General features: G+C 46.3%; 1 protein-coding gene across 4 annotated transcripts in view; it reads right to left on the bottom strand.

Annotated features, from left to right (window-relative positions):
* NMNAT3 (nicotinamide nucleotide adenylyltransferase 3) overlaps positions 1-23,532 on the bottom strand; it is a 95,026-nt gene that overhangs the window by 37,523 nt on the left and 33,971 nt on the right. For 3 of the 4 annotated variants that reach the window (XM_036266362.1, XM_036266360.1, XM_036266358.1), the window contains exon 2: positions 12,254-12,403. In XM_036266362.1, the coding sequence (XP_036122255.1) occupies positions 12,254-12,362 (109 nt within the window). In that variant the 5' untranslated portion in view covers positions 12,363-12,403. The remainder of the gene's footprint in view (positions 1-12,253; positions 12,404-23,532) is intronic. The other variant, XM_036266363.1, reaches the window with a different exon arrangement.

Genomic DNA, 23,532 nt, shown 5'->3' with positions numbered 1-23,532 from the left:
CGTTTTCATTTCTCTGGGCTGAATGCCCAGGAGTGCAATTGCTGGGTCGTATGGTAATTTTGTTTTACATCTTTAGTTTCACAAGAAACTGCCAAACTGTTTTCAGAGTGGTTGTTCCCACCAGCAATCCTGAGCAGTCCAGTTTCTCTGCTTCTTTTCTAGCATTTAGTGTTGTCATTATTTTTTCTTTTAGTCATTTAATAGGCATGTAGTAATATCTTCTTGTGGTTTTAAAGTTGCGTTTTCCTAGTGGCAAATGTTGTTAACTATCTCTTCACGTGCTTCTTTGCCATCTGTATATCCTCTTCAGTGACATGGCCCTTGGTGTCTTTTTCCCATTTCCTACCTGGACTGTTTGTGTTTCCATTAAGTTCTGCGAATTCTTTCTGTATTCTAGATGCTGGTTCTTTGTTGGATACATGGTTTACACTTCAACTCTTTTTTGAGGAATAAGACAAAGTAAAACTAAATAATAAAAAAATTAAACAAAAAATCCTTGATTTAAAATTTGTTTTTTTCTTTATTGATTTTTAGAGAGAGAGGAAGGGAGAGGGGGAGAGAGAGAGAAACGTCAATGAGAGAGAACATCGACTGGCTGCCTCCTGCATGCCCCCCACTGGGGACAGGCCCACAACCTGGGCATGTGCCCTGACCGGGAATCGAACCGGTGACCTCTTGATGCATGGGTCGATGCTCAACCACTGAGCCACACTGTCTGGGCCCTTGATTTGTTTTATATTTATCTTTGGCTAGAGGAAGGAGAAGAGGATGAGAGAGCAGGGGAAGAAGAGGGAGGCATCTTATAGTTTATGGGGACATGAGTAGTGGTTCCCATTTTTTCATATATATGAGCAGTAGTGATACAGAATGTAGGGCTCGCACAGTGTCTAAGGGCCTCGGTGTAAGGTCACTCTTCGGTTAGGCGCTATTTACCTCTAAGCTGGCATAGCCAAGTCTGGTGCAAGCGTAATGCCATGGAAACTGCCCCCTCAGAGACCTCTCTAGGATGTGTTTCACTTAAGCCACATCCCAAGGGAGACACATAAGAAAAAGAAAAATGCTGACTTGTTATGAAGTCAGAACAGTCCCTCCATTGGAAAGAACTTGGAATGTTAACACATGTGTAGCCACAGACCCTTGAAGTCGCACACGGTAAGGAAAAACTTATCTTCTTTCCAAACAAATGCCGGAGTAATCCAACGTTCTGAAATCTATCTCCTCCAGAAAAAAAGTTTTCAATTAGAAATGTGGAGCGAACGATCTTTCAGACCAGACTGGAGAACTGCCCATGAATATATATTAAAATCACTCTATTTGATTAATAAACGTCCAAGTGAGCCCAAGATTAAAGTAACATGCTGGAATTGTATCATATTTGCTCATGCTCTAGTGGTATCTCCTAAAGCCCAGAACTGGAGCTGTCACCGCCTTAAACAGAATTATTACAGCTTAATTCCTCCCTTATCTCAGACTCTATGGCACCATCTGATCATGATGCATTTACTTCTCTCTGTTCTCACTGTATATTAGAGAGTCAAAATTAAAGCCACGGAGGTAGCAACAGTCATGGGCAACATACTGGACACTGATGCGATGCTTTTATTTAACACAGAGAATGCTGATGTAAATGATGTCGCAATAAATATGCTTTCATTTAAAATGCAAGCAGCTGACAGGAAAACCTGGGAGCCATGAAATACCTTCCCCCTCCTCAAGGTTGTCCAAAGGGAAAAAAAAGACAAAGCTTTCAACTGGGTTGTTATCTTTACGATGCAATTTAATCTGGGATGCCACAAACATGTGGGGCGGATCGTTAGGAGATAACATCATAAAGTATCAAGAAAGGGCTAAAGAAAAGAGGAGAGACTGTTTGTGGTTTCCTCCCTTCCACGTGTAGACATGAGATTATTACGTGAACCTGTCTGGTCATGACCATCGGACGAGGGGCGGGTTAAACAGCACTGGCTTGGGGCCTGCTCAGGAAGCAAGTGGAGAGGCCAAACGTACTGGATTTGCCACGTGGGCCAGACACTTGATGCACATCATCTCATTTAAGTCTTATATTAAAGAACCTTGCAAGGTTAGGAGATTTTATTTTCATGTCGCAGCTGAGAAAAAAAGGTTAGAGGGGTAAAGTAAGCTCCTCCAGGCCATGGACTAATGAGTGGGGTTAACAACAAGGCTAACTTCAGAGCCAGTGTGCTTCTGGTGACCCCACGGTCACTGGGTGGGAGGACTGTCTCTTCTGTGGTTCACTATTGCGCATTCCTTCCTCTTGTGGGCTGTGGCATCTAAGGGAGAGCAGAAATAGAGAATCCCAGGACCCATGAGCAACCAAACCCGAGCTGAGCATGGCTGGGTGGGGTCTGCGTGTGGCCAGCTGCCAGGCCCAGGCCTCTGGATCCTGCCTGGGCTGAACAAAGATGTGACTGAGGGCACATCTGGGCCCACTCTCTCTCCACGAGTCTAGAAAACCAGACCTTCTCTCTAGAGCCATCCGTTAAGCTGACTACAGAAAAAGTATAAAGGATAAATTCTGGACTACAGTTTGGGACCCTGGATTCAAACCACAGCAATATCAGGGAAGAGTCTGAAACTGATCATTTCTGAGCATTTAGAAAAAGTGATGACTGCTTAGAACTAGCAAAAGTTCACGAATAATAAGTCATTTTCCTATTCAGTAGACTTTCCAGATGAGCAGGCAAGTAACAGCGATGAAGGCAGAACCTTATCTAAGCATCAGACAAAGTTTCACAAGATCACCTTAGCAACGATGTGGGAAAGGCACACCGGGCCAAGTTGCAGGCAGGAGCTGTCCAGGGCTGTGCACCTGCCCCCAAGCCTGAGTACAGTCTGCTCTGGCGAAGGGGGCCTGAGCGCTCAGAGTCAGCAACCCAGGGGCTGGATAGGAAGCTGGGCTCTCCAGGTGCAGGTTGCTAAGAGTATTCTAGCGGTTGCTCTTCCAAAGGTTCTCCAGGGATTTGTGTGTCAAGCTCTCACCTAGTAGGAGTTACTTGGGGGTTACCTGGTTAAAGACTTTCACTGAGTCCCTTTCACCTAAGTCCACATTCCTCATTTGACCCGACCACTTGTCTACTTTCCGCTAGTCCACCCAGACTGTCTGCTCTCACCAAATCTGTCTTAGGGATGTGCACGTGCAGGAGGCCTCACAGAAACCTGCTGTGCACTTCCACAGGGCGGGGCAGTGAGGAGAACACTGGCCTTCGGGTCCAAGGCCTGGCTTCATGCTCCAGCTCCCTCACGATTAGTTGTGCAAGTAACAACCTCTTCAAGCCTGTTTTCCAATCAATAAAGGTAGGGATATCACATCTCCTGACCACTGAACACTTTCCATGTTCCAGTCCTTGCACTTACCCGACGTTCTCTTGCGCATTGCTGCTGTTCTTGTGTACTCCTTCACATTCCCAACCTGCCCCCTTATCCCATTTGATTCGTAGGTTCTCAATAGGACTAGAATTACCTTCATCTTTATAAAATCCTTCTGTACTTGGAGGTCTGCACATTATAAGCTCTTATCTTCTACCCTCTGGTCACAAGGTTTTGTGCTTCCTGCCCTGCCTCAGCTGCCCACGCCTCCCAACTCTCTTCTCCATAATGGCACATTCTCTGTGTCTCCTTTTTCACTGAGAGTTCCTGCTCACCTCCTTAGCCGCTGTCTACGGATCTATAAAGCCATGGTCACACTCAGGCCTTAGCACTTGGCACACTGTGATTCTCTCCACCCCAATCTGACCACAATTTCCAAGACCACAAGGACAACCTGTCTGACACATTGGTTTTCTGCCTCCTCACCTCCAAAGGTTTCTCCTTAGTGCCCTGAAGCCATCGAAGGGTTCCTTTGTGTGCTGGACCTTGTCGGCCCCAAGACTGCTCCAGCGTCCCTGATCTTTGTCCCTCCAACTCTTCGCAGTCGCTTATTTCACTGTGCTTCCTCCTCGCTAGGGTCTCCAGGCCAGTCCTGACGCTGCCCAAGCCATCTACCCTCTCATTCCGCACTTCACTTTTGATCCGCTTAGATCCCAGGTCAGTCCTTTCGGGGATGCTCAGGTAAGACCCAAAGCCCCATACCCCTCCATTTTCCCATCACATCAGCTAGCAAAGTCCTTCCCTGGTTGAACCCAGCTACCCTCTTTCTCTGATTCCCAGAGCAGCCAAGAGCTGCTGGGAAAACCCTCGCACGGGGCCTCTTGCATTCAGCACTGATCTCAGGTGGACCAGCCATACCGCCCTGCAGTGCTTCATGAGGTTCTGGCCCATGTGGTCTCCCACCGCACATCCAACACCTCTCCTCCAGCCTCTGAACCCCCAGCCACCCTCACTCTCAAATGGGGACCATGCCACCTACCTTAGGAGGACAAGAGAACCCATACAAGGGGCTATCTTCATCTGCCTGCTACCAAACACCACTCACCAACTTCCACTTTGTCTGCCCGCCTGCCCTTCAGTTACAATAGGGCAGCGGCCGGGGGCCAGTCCATCCACTTAGGCTTGGGATCCCAGTTCCTCCCATCCCCACAAGAAGGACGCCCTGAAGGCTGAAAAACAGCCAGTTGCAGCCTGAGTCTGCAGGCATGTCTTACTTGGTCCATATGGTATAAAGAAAACATCCTTCTATGTGAAACTGTGATAAAATGATCTAAATCAGGAAATTTGCACAGATATAATCCTATTATCTAATATACAGGCCTAATTTATATTTCACTAATTTTCCCACTAATGCTTATTATAGCAATAATAAATAAATCAATAAGTCCATGATCATGGATTGCATTCAGCTGTGATGTTCCTATAGCTTTTCTTTAATGTGGAATTGCTATTTTGTCTTTCATGGCACTGATACTTGTACAAGCTAATTATTTTGTAGACTGCCCCTTGCTTTAGGTTTGCCTAATGTTACCTCAAGAGGAGACTCAGGGTATGTACTTCTGGAGGGAATGCACAGAAGTCAGGTGAGCCCTTCTTAGTGCATCAGACCAGGAAACACACACTGTCATTGTGTCCCACACCAGTGGAGTTAGCTTTGGTCATTTTGTTAAGGTGGTGTCTGCCAGGTTTCTCTGCTGTAAAGTTCTTTTTTTCCTTTCTAATTTATAAGTCTACTGTCAGAAGTTACTTTGCACCTATATAAATATCTTGTTATTTCAATCCTTTAGTTTTAGAATCCATTAATGATTCTTGCATGAATCCATTATTATATATGGTCACAAACAGTGATTTTCTGACTCCTCCACTCCTACATTAGTTGGCATTTTAGTGTTAGAAAGAGCTTTCCTTCTTTCCCATTCATCTGTTTGTTCATATAATTGACTAATAAATTACTTTATATCAATTTAGACTCATGGATTGTTACTTTATTCAATAAGTTATAATCCTTTACTTCATACTTTATTTTTATGCTCAAATTGTCCCAGATTTTACCATTGGGAACCCTTTCAAACTGGCTTCTGTGTGCTTCTGATATGTCCCCGTTATTTGAGAGTACTTCTGTATTTCTGTACCACAAGATGTTCCAATTCCACGTTATACTTTCCTTGCCCCAGCCCCAGAATCAACCATTTTTCCAAGGAGCTCTTTTCATATAGCATGGTATTTAGAACCCAAGATTAGAATGTTCAGTTATACTATTACTACTGGGATGTAATTATTTCTAGGCTCTTTCAGCAGAAAGGGATAAGATACAAATGCATATGTATCTGTATACATACTAACAGACATGTCTGTAAGTCTATCTCCCTCCCTCCCTGCCTCCCTCCCTAATCTTTGTATCTTATCTATCTATAAGTGCACACTAATACCCCCAATTCCAATCTCACACCACTGGGGTATTCCTATGTTCTCTCTGTCCATATTTTTAATTCCCCTGTCCAACAGTGAAATGCCTGACTTCATGATCCATGAGGTATTTACTTATTGCTTAATTCTAGGATATATAGAAAGTAGTTTCAGAATTGCAAGCCCATGACTCTGGGAAAAAGAAACTTTACTTATTAGAGTTGAATATTTGTTTACAATTGAATATTTTGTTTCCCATATCTTGCCATCACAAACAGTACAGTGGTTAACAATCTTCTCAACATGAAAATTCATATTTGCAACTTCTCTTGAGAATTGAGAAGGTGTGGCTATTCCCCCCTTTGGACAGGGCATGTGTGCTTCCCCAGGGCTGCTAGTCTGCGCCCTCCGACCTCCACTACGAAAAGTCCCTCCCTGCTCTTACACATTCAAACCCTACTTCCGCTGGAGCCCTGTGATTCCTGGAAGAAGCATCTCCCTTACTGCCTCCATTTATTCCCTCCTTCTTTCCCATTTGGTTGGCAGTGCCCCTGCTTCAATAAAAGCGTTCCCACGTACAACCAATGCTAAACCCACAGGTGGGATCTCTCGGTTTTCATGTAACTTGACCTCTTGGAAGCAGCAAATGCTGGGACCCTCTCCCTTCCTGTCTTCTGCAGCAGAGGTGGCTCGGGTTCCTTCCCTCTTCTCGGCTCCCAGGCTCCTTTGCAGGCTCATCCCCCTTTGCGGGGCTGCTAACGCTGAAGCTCCTCAGGGCTTCTCTCTCTGCAACTCTGTGATCTCATTTAGCCCTGTGGATATCTTCATGAATATCTACAGGTCCCTTGCAAATGTCTGTCTCCAGTCCTGTGCTCTCCTCCGAGCTCGAATCACCACCTTCTCTTAGGTCAGGGGTTCTCACCCTTCCTAATGCCGCGACCCTTTACTACAGTTCCTCATGTTGTGGTGACCCCCAACCATAAAATTATTTTTGTTGCTACTTCATAACTGTAACTTTGCTACTGTTATGTCTTAGGCGACCCCTGTGAAAGGGTCGTTTGACCCCCAAAGGGGTCGTGACCCACAGGTTGAGAACCGCTGTCTTAGATGTTTCACAGTCTCTCAAACGCAACGTGTCTGAAGCTGAATTTGTCCCTTGCTTGTTTGATCCACCTCCAGGATTCTTTCTCAGTGGGTGGCATTCTTTTCCCCATTATTCCAATCCATTATTAGGTCAACTTTACCTTCTAATTACCTCCCACATCTGTCAAAGTCTCTTCATTGCCACCATCACCCTCTCATCAAAAGTATTGTTTCAATGCCTCCTGGTTTCCCTCCATCCACTCTTCAGTGTGTGTGTGAGTATGTGTGTGTGGGGGGGGCATCAGGGAGGGAGGGAAAGGCTGTTAGGATGAAAAACTCCTTAACAATGGCCTGCAAGGCCCTAATGATTTGCCACTTTTCTCTCTCTCTCTCTGTCTCTTGCCTTGCCTCCTGCAACATTTCCCTTTGCTCCCGGCTTCACAGTCATCAACAACCTGTTCATCCCTTGGAGGCCATGCTCGTTTCTACCACAGGGCTCTGCACGTCACTCGCCTGTGCCAAGACTGCCTTTCCCTGTACCTCCTGGCCTTAGACAATGTCACTTTAACCTGAAAAGTGCCTGCTTATTCTTCTCCAGTTCAGTTCTTACATTTTTCAGAAACATTTTCTTTTCTTTCTAAATTTGATTTTAGAGAGAAAAATAGGGGGAGGGAGGAGAGAGAGAGAAACATCAATGGGAGAAAGAAACATTGATTGGTTGTCTCCTGTACACGCCCCGACTGGGGATTGAACCCAAAACCTAGGTATGTATCCTGACAGGGAATTGAATTTGCAACCAACTAAGCCACCCTTCCAGGGCAGAAACATTTTCCATGGACTTTCTGCCTTTGTCAAATTGTCTCACCATTCCCACTGACAGATAGCATTGGGAACTTCCCCTTAGTGGCACATGTCACCTGCGTAATTTTTCCTCTGTAGGATCTGATTAGTGCCTGTCTCCCTGCTGCAGACTGAATGCTTGTATAGTCAGATAGTGAGATTCTACCCCCAATGTGATAGTATTAGAAGGCAGGGCTTGGATGGGGTCATAAGGATGGAGCTCTCATGAATGGGATTAATGCCCTTACAAGAATCATGAAAATGCTTACTTCTGTCTGTGCATCCCACAGGTGGGGATACAGTGGGAAGCTGCAGTCTGCAACCTGGAAGGGAGCTCTCCCCAGAACCTGACCATGCTGGCACCCTGACCTTGGACTTGCAGCCTTCAGAACTATAAAATAGACTTCTTCTGTTTATAAGCCACCCGGTCCACAGTATTTCTGTTACAACTTAGTGCCCAAGGAGACGAAAGCACTCCCTCAGGAATGCAGGGACCACTTTTGCTTCCATATTATGTCTATGTCTAGCCTAGCTCCCAGTTCAACAAGTAATTTGTTGAATGAATGGAGGCAGCATGGCATGGTGGTTTGGAACACAGACTCTGGGGCAAACTGTCTCTATTGGCTGTGTGACCTCAGGCAAGTTACTCAGTCTCTCTGAGCCTCAGATGCCCCATTTGAAAAATAGGGAAAGTAACAGTATCCGCCTCGTAGGGTGGTTGTGAAGGTTAAGTGAGTTCACGTAATGCATTTTGAACACTACCTGGCAAACAGAAGGACTATATGAGTTTGTTAGATACACAGAACAAACAGGTGCTATACAGTCATGAATGAATACGTAGTAATTAAACTGACAGAAAGTGTGATTTTAAAAATGAAATACAAGTGGCCTGTTATTGAAATATAGGCCAATGGCCAACTTAAATTGACTAGAAATAATAAACCGTTGAAATAACAGAAAACAGAATTCAAATTGAATTCCACCTCCATTAGTAAGTTTGTGACTACATGTTGTGAAAACAACTGCTTACAACTGGGAATACATCCAACACGCTAAGAGAAATCCAGGCTTGATTCCCTAATGCAGTCAATGAAATGCTTTAGATATGTCTGATGCTCTTGACTACTCACATGTTGGATTAAACCTTTTCTGTCAAAACCCGGAAAATCAAGAAGAAAAATCCCAAGTGAGCTTTTCCGAAACCACCCACACCCACTACGTCCCTTCATCCGTCAGGCCTCGGGAACCCTCTCCGTGAGGCCGCGAGAGGCAGGGACATGCTCTGATGAGAGGGCAGCACTGTCAACCCAGAAAACCCGGACGCCGCCCATCCCTGCCGGCCCCGCTCTTCTTCCCCAACAGTTTTCCAGTTGGAGGGGGGTAAAAAAAAAAAAAAAAATAGCTGGCTCAACATTTTATTCTTTGAGTATGCATGTCTTCATTACTTTATTAGTGAAAATCTACAGATCTAAGTTTTCACAGGCCTAAAGACAGTTAAAAGTTTTGATATGTTACAGGGCCTCTGTCCGTTTTTAAAGGTTTGTTGCTTCAGGAGAAAAAGGAAGAAGTAAACGAAGGAAGGAAGGACTACTGTAGTTGGAGGAAGGGATGCTTATAAAAGAGAAAGAGTTAAAAATTAGAGCTACTGCAGCAAACTAGGAAGACACTATTAATTTCTATTGAAAGGTACTAAACAAATTGCTTTGGCTTGTTTAATTCAGTTTATATGCATGCAATATCAAATGAAAATTGTGAGTTGTTTTAATGAAAATACACCAGCAGAAGGGAGATTTAGTTTTCTTCAAGGAAAGAGAAAGTCAGCTGTGGGGCCAGATTTTTATCCATCCTTAACTGTGAGCTGATTCTGATGGAGAGAAAAGGCTCTGTTTAAATATTTGTCCCTGGAGAGACGGCAGGTGGCCCTGGAGAGACGGCGGGTGGGTTACGGCTTGGTGCGCAGATCTGCCGGCTGTGGGAGGCTGTAGTCAGCCCCCGGGGCTGCGGGTAGGGGGAGATGATGCCCAACTGTGCAGAGAAGGGAAAGTCACACCACATACCTCTCATAGTAGCAAAAAGTCCCCTTCTCCAAGACCTGGCCCTCCCTCCCTCAGCAGCCTTGTCTCTCTCCCATGTGCTGGAACACGGTTCTCTTCCACCCCCGTGTCTTACCCACGCCGCTTTCTCTGCCCATAACCCCCTACACTGTGCCTGCCTAAGTCTTTCCCAGACCTCCCCCAGGAAGCTCTCCCAGCTGCCAGGTGGGAGACACGCCTCCTTTTCACCTATTACCACAACCACCTGCTACTGTGTGTCTCTGGCCACCTGCACTGTGAACTCCTTTTGGGCAGGGGATACAATTTAATCACCTGTATTCCAACAACAGTGCCTAGCCTGGGGGATGCAGAAAATATGTGGGATGTTGAAAGGTGTCACCCTAATGTGTCACATTCAAAGACATGGGCGGAGAATCCATTCTGGACTTTCAAAAATGACCAAGTACTTTGCATAGAGGAATGACGAGAATAAGGGCAAAGAAGATATTGAGTCATTTGTGACTAAGGCCTCTTTACCTATTAATACTCCATGTGACTGAAATCATATAATATAACATATCCATGCATTTTGTGGTTACCTTGACCTTTGGGGACCAGGAATACTCTCTGACACCTCACAGGGCCAGAGCCTTAGCCTGCAGATAAAGCAGAGTCTGGAAGTGCATCAGCTATCTGAAGCCCCCAGTACAGTGTGTAGATGCAGCTGTCTGTGAGGCAGCACACTCTAGAAAGCAGAGTACAGGCTCTGCCCCGATAAACCTCACAGCAGTGACAATGGCCACGAAGCCAGGGGCATTTCTGATGAGTCAAAATTGGCAGGAAAAGCCACACAGTGTCAAGCAGATATTTATAGCAAGTCAAGTAGAAGCTATACACCCTGAAAGAACATTATTTCCCACACAATTTCAAAACACATAGGGAGAATATTCCTTCTTTCCCCGTAAAAGAAATATTCTCTTTTACCCCCACATACTTGCTATAGAATAAATTGTGTTAAGTGGAATTGCTGGACCAAAAATTACTTTTTTCCTAAGAGGGAAGGGCACTTTTTATTTGAACACAATAGCAAGTATTGACCTTAGAAATTAAACAATAATTCTTTAATACCATCTAATATCTAGTCAGTGTTCAGATTTCCCCAACTAATAAATATCATTTTATAGTTGATTTGAATCAGGATTCAAATAAGGTCCATGCATGATATTTGGTTTATATGTCTCGTAAATCTCACTTGAATTATACAGTTTCCAATTCATCTTTCTGTCTTGCTGTTTATTTGTTAAAGAAATTGGGGTCACTTGTCCTACAGAATTTATCCCATTTTATATATGACTGAAGTAACTTTGTGGAGTCTTTATTTTTAAGGTTGGTATTTTTTTACCAAAGTATAATTGGCATACAATAAACCACACATATTTAAAAAGTATAAATTTTGACATATGTATATACACCCGTGAAACCAACACAACAATCGAGATAATGAACATATCCATCATCCCCAAAAGTTTCCTTGGGTCACTTTATGATCCTTCCCTCCTTCCCACGCTGCTCTTTGACCCCTCAACTACTAATCTGTTTGCTATCACTGTAGATTATCTTGCAATTTCTACAGTTTTATGTACATGAAACACAGATAGCATATACTCCTTTTTGGTCTGGCTTCTTCTACTCAGCATAATTGAGATTCATCTGTGTTTTTGGTTCCTCGTTTTTTATTGCTGAGTACTACTCCACTGTATGGGCACAGCGCCATCTGTCTTATCTGCTCACACGCTGACGGACGCCTGCCCTGTTTCCAGTTTGGGGTTATCATAATTAAAGGTGCTCTGAACATTCGCGCGCCAGTCTCTGCATACACATATGCTTTGATTTCTTTTGGGTAAATAGGTATGGAGCAGCTGAATCGCATGGTAGGTAAATATTTAACTTGGGAGAAATTGCCAAGCTGTTTTCTACAGCCGTTACACCATCCACATTCCTACTGGTAGTGTATGAGAATTCCATACAACTGAGTTTTGGAGGAGTCAAGAGCTATTTGTGGATTTTCAACTGTGTGTGGGGGTCAGTTCCCCTAATCCCCACATTGTTTAAAGGTCAACTGTAGAATATTGGCTTACTCACTGGAGAATAGCAGAGGTACTCAAGGGCACATGCCACCTCTTCATCTGGCTGTGCAGGTCAATGCTTCCTGGGAGCACCAGGAAGGATGCCCTGGCAGAGACACAGATTCTATAATGTGTCCTTAGCATTCACGGGCAACATGAGATGGAAAGGGGCCTGGGGGGACCCTGAGACGAATTCAACTCTATGGCCTATTCTGAGGACTGCTACCCTCGGAATAAGATGGAAGAAATGTACGTCACCAGTTAGGCTGTGAATGAATAAACTGAATTGTTTTAATAATGGTGATGATGAAAAAGCTAGTAAAACCCCATGAGGCCCAACCTACCAGTTCTTCCACTGGACTTGGCCCCCTGACTGACCTGTTTGGTGTAGGTGGTCTCTGGCCACCTCAAACAAGCGCAGGTGCATGTTGGTGATGGGGTTGAAGGAGCCACAGGCCAGGAGTACCACAGGGATTCGGCTCTTCATCTTGTCAGGTACATCCACACCTGCTGCAGTGGCCACGCTGCCTTGTGGGGACAAAAACACATGTCAGGGAGCTGGCACCAACATCAGTGTCTCTAAACCACACACAGCACATGACATCTCACTGATTAGATAATTGAGGAGGCAATAATAACAATAGCAACATTTATAGAGGGTCCCATGGGCCAGGAACTGTGCTAAGCACTCCCCAAGTATATCCCCTGTCTCGCTAAGTGCTTTCGCCAACCCCACATGGTTACTGTAGGCTCAGGGAGCTCGGGAGCTGCAGGGCCAGGACTGAAACCCAGGCAGACTGACCTCAGAGACCATGTTCTGCTCGTAAACTCTACACACTCCCCGGTCTCTGATGGGTCTCCTCAGGGTCGAAAGGAGGTATGTAATGAATGTCATCTTTTATGGTCCAAGTAGAACTCAGGTCCCAGAGTAGATCAGCACTTTAAACAAGTTCTTATTTTAAAACAACTTCTGATTTACAAGAAAAGTTGCAAAACTTATGCAAAGAATTACTATATACCCTTTACCCAGATTCCCCCAAGGTTAACACCTTACCACACTTACTTTATTATTCATTCTCTCTTTCTACACGCGCGCGCGCGCACACACACACACACACACACACACACACACGAGCACATGTATTTACCTACAATATTTTTTCTGAAATGTTTGAGAGTAAGTTGTAGATATAATACCTCTTTACCTCTAAATACTTTAGTATGTGTTTTCTAAGAACAAAGACATGTTCTTATATAACAGCAGAGCAATGGTTAAAAATCCGGACATTAATCTTGTTGCAGAACTATTACCTGACTCACAGATCTTTCCTGACTTTGCCCATTGTCCTGTATCAGGGGCTCAAGTGTTTTGAGAGGGCCTAGCCCACCCTCTGGCTCTGCCCTCCATGGCTTTCAGCACCGGTGAGGTTGAAGCAAAGCAGAAAACAGGCCTGGCTCTCCCCCCTCCCGATGCTGCCTCCTGGAGGCGGTGAAGAGCTCCAGTGGAGTCAGGCCTCGTTTGACTCCTCGTTCTATCTCTTACTGGCTGTAGTCCCCTCACCTTGAGTGTGGGCTGGACCTGTAACTAGCTGCTAATGAACAGAACACAGCGAAGGAAGGGAATTGCATTTCTGAGAGAAGTTACAAGAAGACACAGGCTTCCCTTTTCTGCTTTCTCACTTGCTCATTCTGATAAAGTCAGCAGCCCTGCTGTGAGCTGCCTCGTGGAGAGACCCATGAGGCAAGGCACTGAAGGAGACTTCTGGTGCCAGTGGCCGATAAGGAACCGGATCCTGCCAATGACCATGTGAGTGATTGGGGAAGAGGATCCTTCCCCAGCCGAGTTTTCAGATGAGACTGCAGCCCTGAGTCTTGTAAGAATCTGAAGAGAGTTAAGCCACATCTATATTCCTGACCTATAGAAACGATGAGATCATAAATGTGTATTGTTTTAACCTGCTACGCTTTGGGGTAATTTGTTGTGCAGCCACAAGTAGCTAATACAGTGGCCAATAGGAGGAATACATTCACTTCCCTTGTCTCTCTACTTGCTATGGTGGCCTTGGCTGCAATTCTGCAGTTCCAGGGGTCACATGGAGTTATGTCACTGGAACCGGGGACCCTCTATGTATCTAAGGACATTGTTTTAATCTGGTCCCTGTGGTCTGCTTCTCCAGGCTTGTATCCAACCACTGCCAGCCTCTTACTTTATATTCCAGCAGCAATGAACTACTTGTGAGTGGTTCCTTCGTGAGTGCCCCATGGATTCCTGCTTCAAGCTTTTGTATATGCTATTTCAGTTTCCTCCAACTGAAATACTCCCAGCGTACCCCAATCGTTAAGACTCAGTTCAGGTACTCACACTATGACTTCAATCACTACCTCTTGACTGCCTCCTAGGTGCCTGTTATCAGTTAGGGATCCATTTAGTGGCAAGTTTCAGAAGCCTAACCTCAGTGGTGTCAACAAATAGGTTATTTGTTTCTCACATGACAAAAAGTCTAGAAGTTGGCAGCTGCTGGCACCGGATCGCTGGCTCCCCAGTGAACTACAGTTCTCTCAGCTTTTCCCTCATGATCACAAGATTGCTGCTCTAGCTACAGCCATCATGAATACAATCACGGCACGAAGAAGAATCAAGGTGCTGAAGTAGACTGGTTGTCCCTCTTAGTCAAGAACACAGGAGCTTTTCAATTACCCCCTTCTAGATTGTGCTTCTGTCTCATTGACCAGAACTAGGTCACACACTCTAGATATAAGGGAGGCTAGAAAAACAAGTGTTCAGCTTTGCAGCCTCTCCAGCGGAAACCAGCAAGGTAAAGGGAGTTGGGGACAGGAATTCCACAGTGTTTGCTACAGAGTTGGAGACACAACTGTCAGGGAGCCGACAATGTAGAAGGCTGCTGAGATGGTTCTTCCGACACTTAGCTTGGGTTGGCTAATCTCTGACCTACCTTTAGCAAACCACATACCACATCTATTGCAAAAACCTGCTCTGTGTCTTTCCTACTCATAAGAAAGTAAGCCCGTTAAGAGCAGGAGTGCTCTTGTCTCCACTTCTGAACCTCAGTCAGCTTCAAGCACAGAGCTGGGCCCAGAGTGGGGTTCAGTGGAGACTGAAAAGAGCTCTGGCCAGCTCGAGAGCAGCCTGCATCCCGGTGGGGGAAGGTCCGGCGCACCTCCTAAGGCAGAGGAGTTGTTCTGGATGTATTCGAGCTACAGCGTGAAGATAAAAACTCTCAACCTAGGTGAGCTGTGGTTTCTTCAAGCTTCTTTTGAGGCAGCAGGAACACCCCCTACTGCAGGAGAAGAAAGCAGTCTGCAAGCTGCTGCTGCTACTTCTTCCCAGGGAGGTTGGATGATTTAATGAGATGTTATTTGCAGAGTGTGCTGAACTATTCACAAGCGGTCTTGTGATGAGTGTTATCTGAAGAGGCTGGCTGTTTTTCAAAACTATTATGAAGCCTTTCAAAATTCTATTTCATTTTGACAAAATATAATTTTTTAGGGCCATTAAAACACGTTAACTGCCGCATTTCAGGTAACCTGGGGTTTTGATCCATTTTTCCAAAAGTTGCCAGAAACAGTAAATTAGAACGTTTCTTTGAATGGTGGCATCAATGGCAGTGAAGTGTGATGTTGGGAGAAAGAACAAATGCTATTTAATAAGGGTCTTTCTTTTCTTTCCTTGCCGTGGGCACACTGAGCCGCGTCGCTCTAACAGTGACTTACGCCATCAGGCGGCACCTCGGGCAGGGCAGGCGGTGAGCACACAGGTGGGCTCAGGACCGAGGTCAGTGCCCCTGCACTACTTGTTTACTCTACCTTGCTTCGACTACAACCCTCCACGCCCAGACCTAGAGAAATACGACGATAGGGTTAACATGGACCCACTCCAGGGGTCCACCAGGAGAGTAAACCAGGCTGCGAGTTGAGTGCAAGTTTCATCAGGAGGCCAGAAGCATCCCATAAAAGTGGCTCGTCTGCCCTATCATGTAATAATACCTAGAGAGATGAAGCAAGCGTGGGGGACTTTTGCTATTGGGAAAGGCTCCTCATCAATAAACATTTAATGGAGGTCCACAGAGTGAGCAATAATCGCTGTTGGAAGGATTTATCAAGTTGAGAAGACAGCATACAGCCTTCTTGGAATTAATCATTAAATCGGAGACGAGGCAAAGATTCGCTTCCGGCCTGGCCCCCTTCCCAGGGCACTGCTTCCCGCGTTAGCCGCCCAGACAGCACTTCACCCGCCCGGCGCACACAGCACGTGCTTCCCTTTCTCCTCGCTTCTGCCTGTGCTGTTCCCAGCCCCGGAACTGCCCTCCTCACCCCTGCAGTCAAGGTTTTCTCCTGGGAGTCTTTCCAATGCACCCCTCCCCCAGGTGCTAATGTACCTGTTACACACTTGATCATTTCCTCCCTTCATCAACCACAGAACCATCATTGCTTTGTTTCCATGTCACTCTTCCCCAAGTGGATGGATTCCCACAGGGAGCTTTCTTATTCATCTAGGTCCCCTCAACTCCTGCACTGTGCCCAGCACAGTCCTACCCCTGCCCTGGATGGCTACCCCCAGGACCCCTTGCCTGGTGAAGGTCAGGTGGCCCCCAGCTTCCCAGAGGACGGTCTTTCCTGCTGCCAACATTTCACTTCAATCACCAGGTAATGGGATGCTGGCCGACGCCCCACACGTACTAAATTCTAACTAAGCACGTGCCCCTCGGCCCATTTGTCACAGGCTGTCGCAGAGGCACGGAGCGGAGAGGCGAGCCGGGAAGGTTAAGTGCCCGTCACTGCAGATGTAATGTGCTAATGCTTGTGGCTTGGGAGGCAGTCAATTTACCTTTCCTCGCGGTGAGTGCCTGTAACAGGACCTGGCCCGGGAAACTGGCTGAAAACATCCTTGTTTATTACAGACATAAAGCAGATGGCTTTGGGCAGAATGGAAATGGAGTCTACAAACATCTTTCATTACACAGACCTCTTGACCAGACTCCTCATCTTAAAGAAAACAAGCGACACAGTATGCAGAGGATGGTGCAAAAGTAGGTTCACGGTTGTGAATACGTGCAACAGTTCATTCTTGTATTCTTATTTATTCGTTATAGCTTTCTTTTCCATATGAACAACTGTAACCCTGCCTTTGCCCCACCCTGCCTCTGTGGGGTCGATGAGCACATTTTGCAAGCCCCGGTAAAATCACTTCCATCTGTGCAAGTGTGTCAACTTCTCCGGGGCAATCCACCTTCACGTGAACTCGGGCGCTTTCTCCTTTCAACTTTGTCGCATTCACCCGCTGTTGCTATGGCACACGGTGCCGCCAAGAACAAAAGCGAAGCGAGCCTTCTCTGTCAGTGTGAGGGTCCTCTGCCAGCCAACCCTCGGAGAAAACAAACATGCCAATTAAGCCCTCGTCCCAATTATGAGAGTCCCAGGGAAGCAGGCGGCCTGGCTCTTCAGTTTTGAGAACTTTCAAAAGATTTGAAGGAGCCAAGGAATGGAACGAGGCCTCTTACAACCCTACCCTCAGGAGCTGGGACTAATTTCGATAGCTGCAGGAAGGTGGAACTGAGTGACAGCTACCTGGTCTACTGAGTGACAGGCTGGGCACTGGGCTGAAAACGACACACATCGACGCTGATTCTTTCAGCACATCTGGAAGTGGAGGGTTTGTGCTTGAATTCTGGTGAGCCACGTGGAAAATGGAGATAATTCCCAAACCTCATAGGGCTGTCATCGGGGTTATGGGAACTGACCCACCTAGCACAGTACCTGGCCCATGGGGGGTTCTCCAGAAATACTAGCTCCTTTTTCATTCCTTTCATTATATTTAAAACAGAATTCACCATCCCACCTGCTGCTATAATCTAGTTCACTCTGTTCAAAAAAGGCCCCGCAATTTATATATTCACCCATGATCAAAACCTAGCAGTCCATAGGAACCTGTCAATGCCCCCCACCTGCTAGGCAGCTCGCGCAGACCAGCTCAGCCTGGGAGATGGACCATAGAACAGTGCCCGGAGGAAGGCCCCTCCAGGGCCCCTGCTGCAGTCATCCGTCTATCCAACCATCACTCAACTCTAAGCATCACTGAAACCGAGCTGGGAGTCACTACTGAGGAACAGAGGAATGGGGAGTTCAATGTCATTCTGGTAGAAATAACATCTTCTGATAATGAAGAATAAACAAGCCCCAAATCACAGCTGACTTGCCAGTTTGGAACAAAGAAGGTATAGAAGAGCCGGTAGAAGGTGAGAAGAAATGCCTGGGATCTGTGTGAGGAGTGCAAAGTAGTAGATAATTAAAATAAAAAACTACCAGCCACTCTGCTAGTGCCTTCGAGGGATGGGGGTGAGTAAAACTCGGTGCCTGTCTTTAAGATTATAATCTAGCAGGAAGAAAAACACCTAGGATCTAAGGTAGGGCAGAGTCTGTTGGTAAGCTCCCAGGATCCATTCTCACTTCCTCTGTAGTAACAGAACCTCTGTTTTTAGCTGGCATATTGCTATTTTCCCCATCTCTGCAACAGGGTGAGGCCATCTGCCTAAGGTTTGGCAGGTAATCTATGAATAGACGTGTTGGGTGATACTTCCAGGAACTCTCTTTAAAAGAAAAAGCCATGCCTATTTCCTCTTGTCACTCCTGTGTTCTAGAATGTGATGGCTGGAGTATGGCAGCTCCATTGTATCCCGAGGAGGACTAACTGCAGGTCTGACAGAGAATAGGCCAAGAGAAAGCCAGGACCCTGATGACCCTGGCCACACCAGCCCCAGACTGCCTACCTCTGGATTTCCTTGACCTGGGAGAGAAATAATTTTCTAAGCCAGCATTATTTTCTATTTTTCTGTTAGAGCAGCTAAGTCTAATTTTAACTGATATACTGAGAACTAATGAATGTTCATTGAATTAGTATACAAAGAAATAAAAAAGTGTGTAAACTTTTAGAAGTTTCTCTTGCCCCAGTTAAAAGTATTTTATATGCAGAAACGCAAATGGATATTGTTTGAAAGAAAAAATACACCTAAGGAAAAAAAAGTCTACCGTAACGTAATTTTTTTTATATGAATTTTTCATGGGAGGAAAAATCCTTACTCAGGACTCTAGGAGGCTGAAATGTGCAGCAGCAAATCTGCTTTTCTGTGGATCAAAAAACCAGACTCTGCCCTATCTCCATCCCCAAAAAACAGATTCATTACGGTGCACCGTCGCACTCTGCCTCGAGTGGGCATTTGCCATATGGCTTGGCAGTTTAATGGTTTTCTGATACTTGACAAAAATAAAGTACAATCATTTTGCAAGGAGTTTGAGTTCCTAGATGGGTCTTTTCCAAATAACAGCTGTGCCTCAAAATAGAGTTACTCAATTTGCAATTTGTGGACACAATACTCAAACATTTACAAGTGAGCAAAACCGCAAATCACTTGGGCTATTTCCAGCCTTCAGAGTTTATGAAGTTTTTAGCAATATTATGAGTGCGCAGCTGTCAACAAGCTCAAGCCATTGTCTCTGAACCACCAGACCCAGCCGGCAGCAGTGATGTCCTACTTTGCAGCAGGCCACGTAGAGCCGACCACAAACCCTCAGGAGAAAAAGAACACGAGAGAGAGAAAGAAACTTCACCGCAAAGCCCACAGACTAAATCCCTGTGCCTTTCTCTCCACTCCCTACCGCCCTTGTATAGGTGACACCTAAATCTACAGCTCTAGTCCTGACCTTGCTTATGGGCCCCTGCAGGTCCATGGATGGCCACCTGGCACTAGTTTGATAATAAGCCAGACAGACATGGATTCAAAGCCAAGTAGCACCTTCCTGAGTGATCTTGACCAAGTGTATCACCAGGAGAAGTCTGGTACATTAACAAACAACCCACCAAATACTAGCAGCTTAACACACCAAAGGTTTATTTCATGTTCTTGTTGCACACCCATTCCAGCTGTTTGGTGGTTCTGCTCTGTGTTACCTTTGTCTCTTAATCCACGACTCAAGCCGATGGAGTAGTAACTACCTGGAATATGGTCAGTCACTGTAGCAGAGAAAAGGAGGGCTCTGGAAGGTCCCTCACCAGGAGTATAGGCTTGGCCTTAAATTGACACATGTCACTTCCAACAAACCCACCCAACCTTAGCGAGTTAGAAAATATAATTGTACTCAGTGTCCCAAAGGTGGAGAGCCAGAAGTATTTGGTAAATAGTCCTGTGCCCACTACAGTGAATTAATCAAATGGAAAATGGAGATACAGTAAGTCTTCATTTAATGTTGTCAGTAGGTTCTGTAACTTTAAGCGAAACTATGCATATCGAGACCAATTTTACCATAGTCCAATGGACATAAACAAGAGTTAAGGTCCTCTGGCATCTCATCAACATTACAAGATGATGTTGTTCGAGGACACACCTCCTGGGACTGTCACGACAGTTACTGAAGTTGACCCACTTAGAACAGCAGCTGACACATAGAAGGTTCTCCAGAAATGTTAGCTCCTTTCCTTCCATTGTGTTCAACACAGAATTCACCAACTCCGACGTTTGTTCCCAGCTGCCCATACCCCTTTTCTGAAAAAACTTCCACTTTTTCTAGTCACCCATCATCAAAGCCTGCCTGTTAGCTATGACATCTCTTTATCCTTCATCATGTTCCCCCAGTATAGTTAGTATGGCCCATATTCCCTACATAATGTCTTCACGTTCCGCCACTAATGAGACCCACCCCACTATAGGATTTCTTTACCTTCTTGTATGAATCAGGTTGTTGTTGTTTTTTTTAATTGTAAGAGAAACGAGCTCTGGTTATGTTAGTGCCCCTACCCACCGAAGGCAAGCAATGAAGGGGCATGGGCTCATTAGAAGGCGACCAGCCCTCACAGAGAATAAAGGAAGAGCTGAATATGAGATCTCAGGGTGGACAAGGGACAGGGCAGTGCCACGGTCTCAGCCTGGACAGGGTCCCATGGCACAGACATGGTCACTAGAGCTCACGCCAGTGTCCAATGCTGTTCCCAGACAAGGGAAATGGCTGTGGGCTGGACGGCCCCCCACCCCACCCTCAGGGATGGCTTCCACACTTGATAAAGTGAGAGAAACTCTGAAATCACCTCCCCCCACCAATCTGGCCCCAAACTGCAAAACAGATTAACAGATTTGAAAGTTTGGATTCAATCGCTCAAACTAATGTGATAAACTATTGAGTGTTTACCATGTGCCAAGCACTGTATAAAACCTGGGCCTCTATGCCAAGCCAATGATAAAACCCTCAGTAATTTGTTCTCCACTGGCATTTATTTGCTAGGCCATGTCCTTCATCTGGCATCAGGGAGATTTTGGCCTCGCTCTAGTTCTCCTCGTTATCTCCTGACCACCCTCTCTTCCCTACAGGTGCCCATGTCCCCCCGAGTGCATGTCCTCCCCGACTGCTGTTCTCCGATGCGTCTTCTCAGTCTTCCAGCTCCTCAAGCCTCTGTCTGTGCCATTTCCTGGAGCCAGAATGGTCTCTTCCAGCACGGCCCTCGCAGGGAGCCTCCCCTGGTGGCCCACCTGGAAGTCAGGGCTCCCTCCTCTGGCCTCTTAGAGGTGACAGGGTCTAGATTGTTGTGTCCCCACTTTTCTTGCCTACCAGACGGTGAACCCCTGAGGGCAGGGATCCCATGGGATCCAGTGCAGAGTGGAAGGTAATAAGGACTATTCACCATATTCACTGGGGAAAAGGTTAAAGTGAAAAGTAGATCAAAGCGAGAGCCAGAGAACATTGGCCACTTCCCAGGATGGTCTTGAGACAAGCAGAAGCGAGCGAGGAGGAAACCCCCACAGCACAGTGGCAGCCCTCCAGGGTCATTCCTCTCCCACCCTCCTGATTTCCAGCACTCCTGGTCTGCCCACTTCGCGTCACCTCATCTAAGTTTCCATCACCCAATCTGCGGTGTTAGCTCCCCTTCTGGACTGGAATTTTGCTCTCACACCACACATTGTGTCTGCTGCCTTGGCTGGGGCTCACCCCGGGATCCTGACTCCTGATTCCCACCCCGAGGCACTCTTTGACTCTCCTGGGACTCTCCCCGGGATCCTGACTCCTGATTCCCACCCCGAGGCACTCTTTGACTCTCCTGTCCTTTCCCTGCTTCTGCCCAAGTCTAACCCAGGTGTATGCCCAGGGCCCGCTCAAGCTCAGCAGTGGGCACTGAGCCACATTTAATGTTGAGGTAGCAGTCCCACACCCTCTGCAGCCCCGGGGACTTCGCGGCATGGCAGCAGAGTGCAGAACAGTGCACAGTGATGGCAGGGGACGGCACGATGGCACTCCTAGTATACAAATCACAAAAGTGGCAGCCATCTGCGCTCTCCCCTCTCCTTGCCTTGATGGCTTGTCAGTTCCACCTCTGCAATACCTTTATCACCCATCTCTCTCTGAAACTCCACAGTCACTGCCTTGAACTGGGCTTATGATTTCACAATTGGACCTGAGTGCACTCCTACCCTGTCTCCTGTCTCACCTCCTCGGATCCATCCTTTGCTCGGCTGCTCGAGGGATCTTTAAGATGCACATTAGATTTCCTGCTTTATCCCCTGCCACCCAACCAAGTGCTGGATAGTGCTGGAAACTCAGCCTGGCATCCCGGCCCCTTATCACCTGGTCCTGACCTGTTTCACAAGCCTCAACACTTACTCTGCAACCTCCTCCCCTTGCTCCGTGAAACTGCTTTCCATTCTAATCTAATTTACTTGGACTGAATCTTAGCACCAGCCCTAACGTCAAATATAAAACTTCTAACAGAGAAGGCAACTTTGTTTAGCTTGCCTTTCATTGTTCCCTGAAAAGGAGAACACGTTGCCACTGCTATCAAGTTCCGCCAGACAACAGGAGGAAGACGGGAAGGTGGGAAGCTTTCCGTGAAGGCAGAGACCAGTGGGGGCCCAGTGAACCACAGCAGGGAAGGGGCAGGCAAGAGTCTTGCTGCTCAAGGTTAGGTGTTCACTTGAGAATTCCTCTGGGTGCAACATAACCAAGTCTGGAGAAATCCTTTCTCACCTCATGTAATATAATTTCCTCCAGATATTATAAGCCAAGCAGCCCATCTTCCCTTCTTTATTGAGCTGTAAGCAGACTACCATGGTCATGAGCAGATAACTGCAAATCTGGGCAATGATCTATGAAGTCAGAGCAGACCTGAGGCAGATAGGGGGCAGTGATTAATTAAAAAAACAATTTTTTTTAATCATCACCCGAGGACATTTTTTTGTTTTTTGTTCAGACAGAGTGGGAGGAAGAGAGAAGAAGAGAGAGAGAGAGAGAGAAACATCGATGTGAAAGGGACACATAGAGTGGCTGCCACCCGCATGACCCAACCAGGGCCAGGGACAAACTGCAACCGAGGTACATGGCCTTAGTGGGAACCAAACCCGGGTCTCTCTGGACCGCAGGCCGATACTCTAACCGCTGAGCCAAACTGGCCAGGGCATGATTAATTAAAAATTTTAACCATGTTCATCCAACATGTATTTAATGATGTGTATAATCGCTATTGTGTTGCCCCAAAATTTGACCCACATAGTGGGCAGTTCATAGAAACAACTGCAGTCTCTGTGATTATTAAACAGAAAAACTTGTTTCGTTTCTCCCCTCAGTTACTGCTGTAGAATCCACTGGCAGGACTGGCAGAATAT

This window comes from Molossus molossus, unplaced genomic scaffold, assembly GCF_014108415.1.
Source record: "Molossus molossus isolate mMolMol1 unplaced genomic scaffold, mMolMol1.p scaffold_m16_p_18, whole genome shotgun sequence".
Lineage (NCBI taxonomy): Eukaryota > Metazoa > Chordata > Mammalia > Chiroptera > Molossidae > Molossus > Molossus molossus.
Note: the sequence above shows the minus strand (reverse complement) of the source record. Positions and strands in the feature narration are given on the sequence as shown.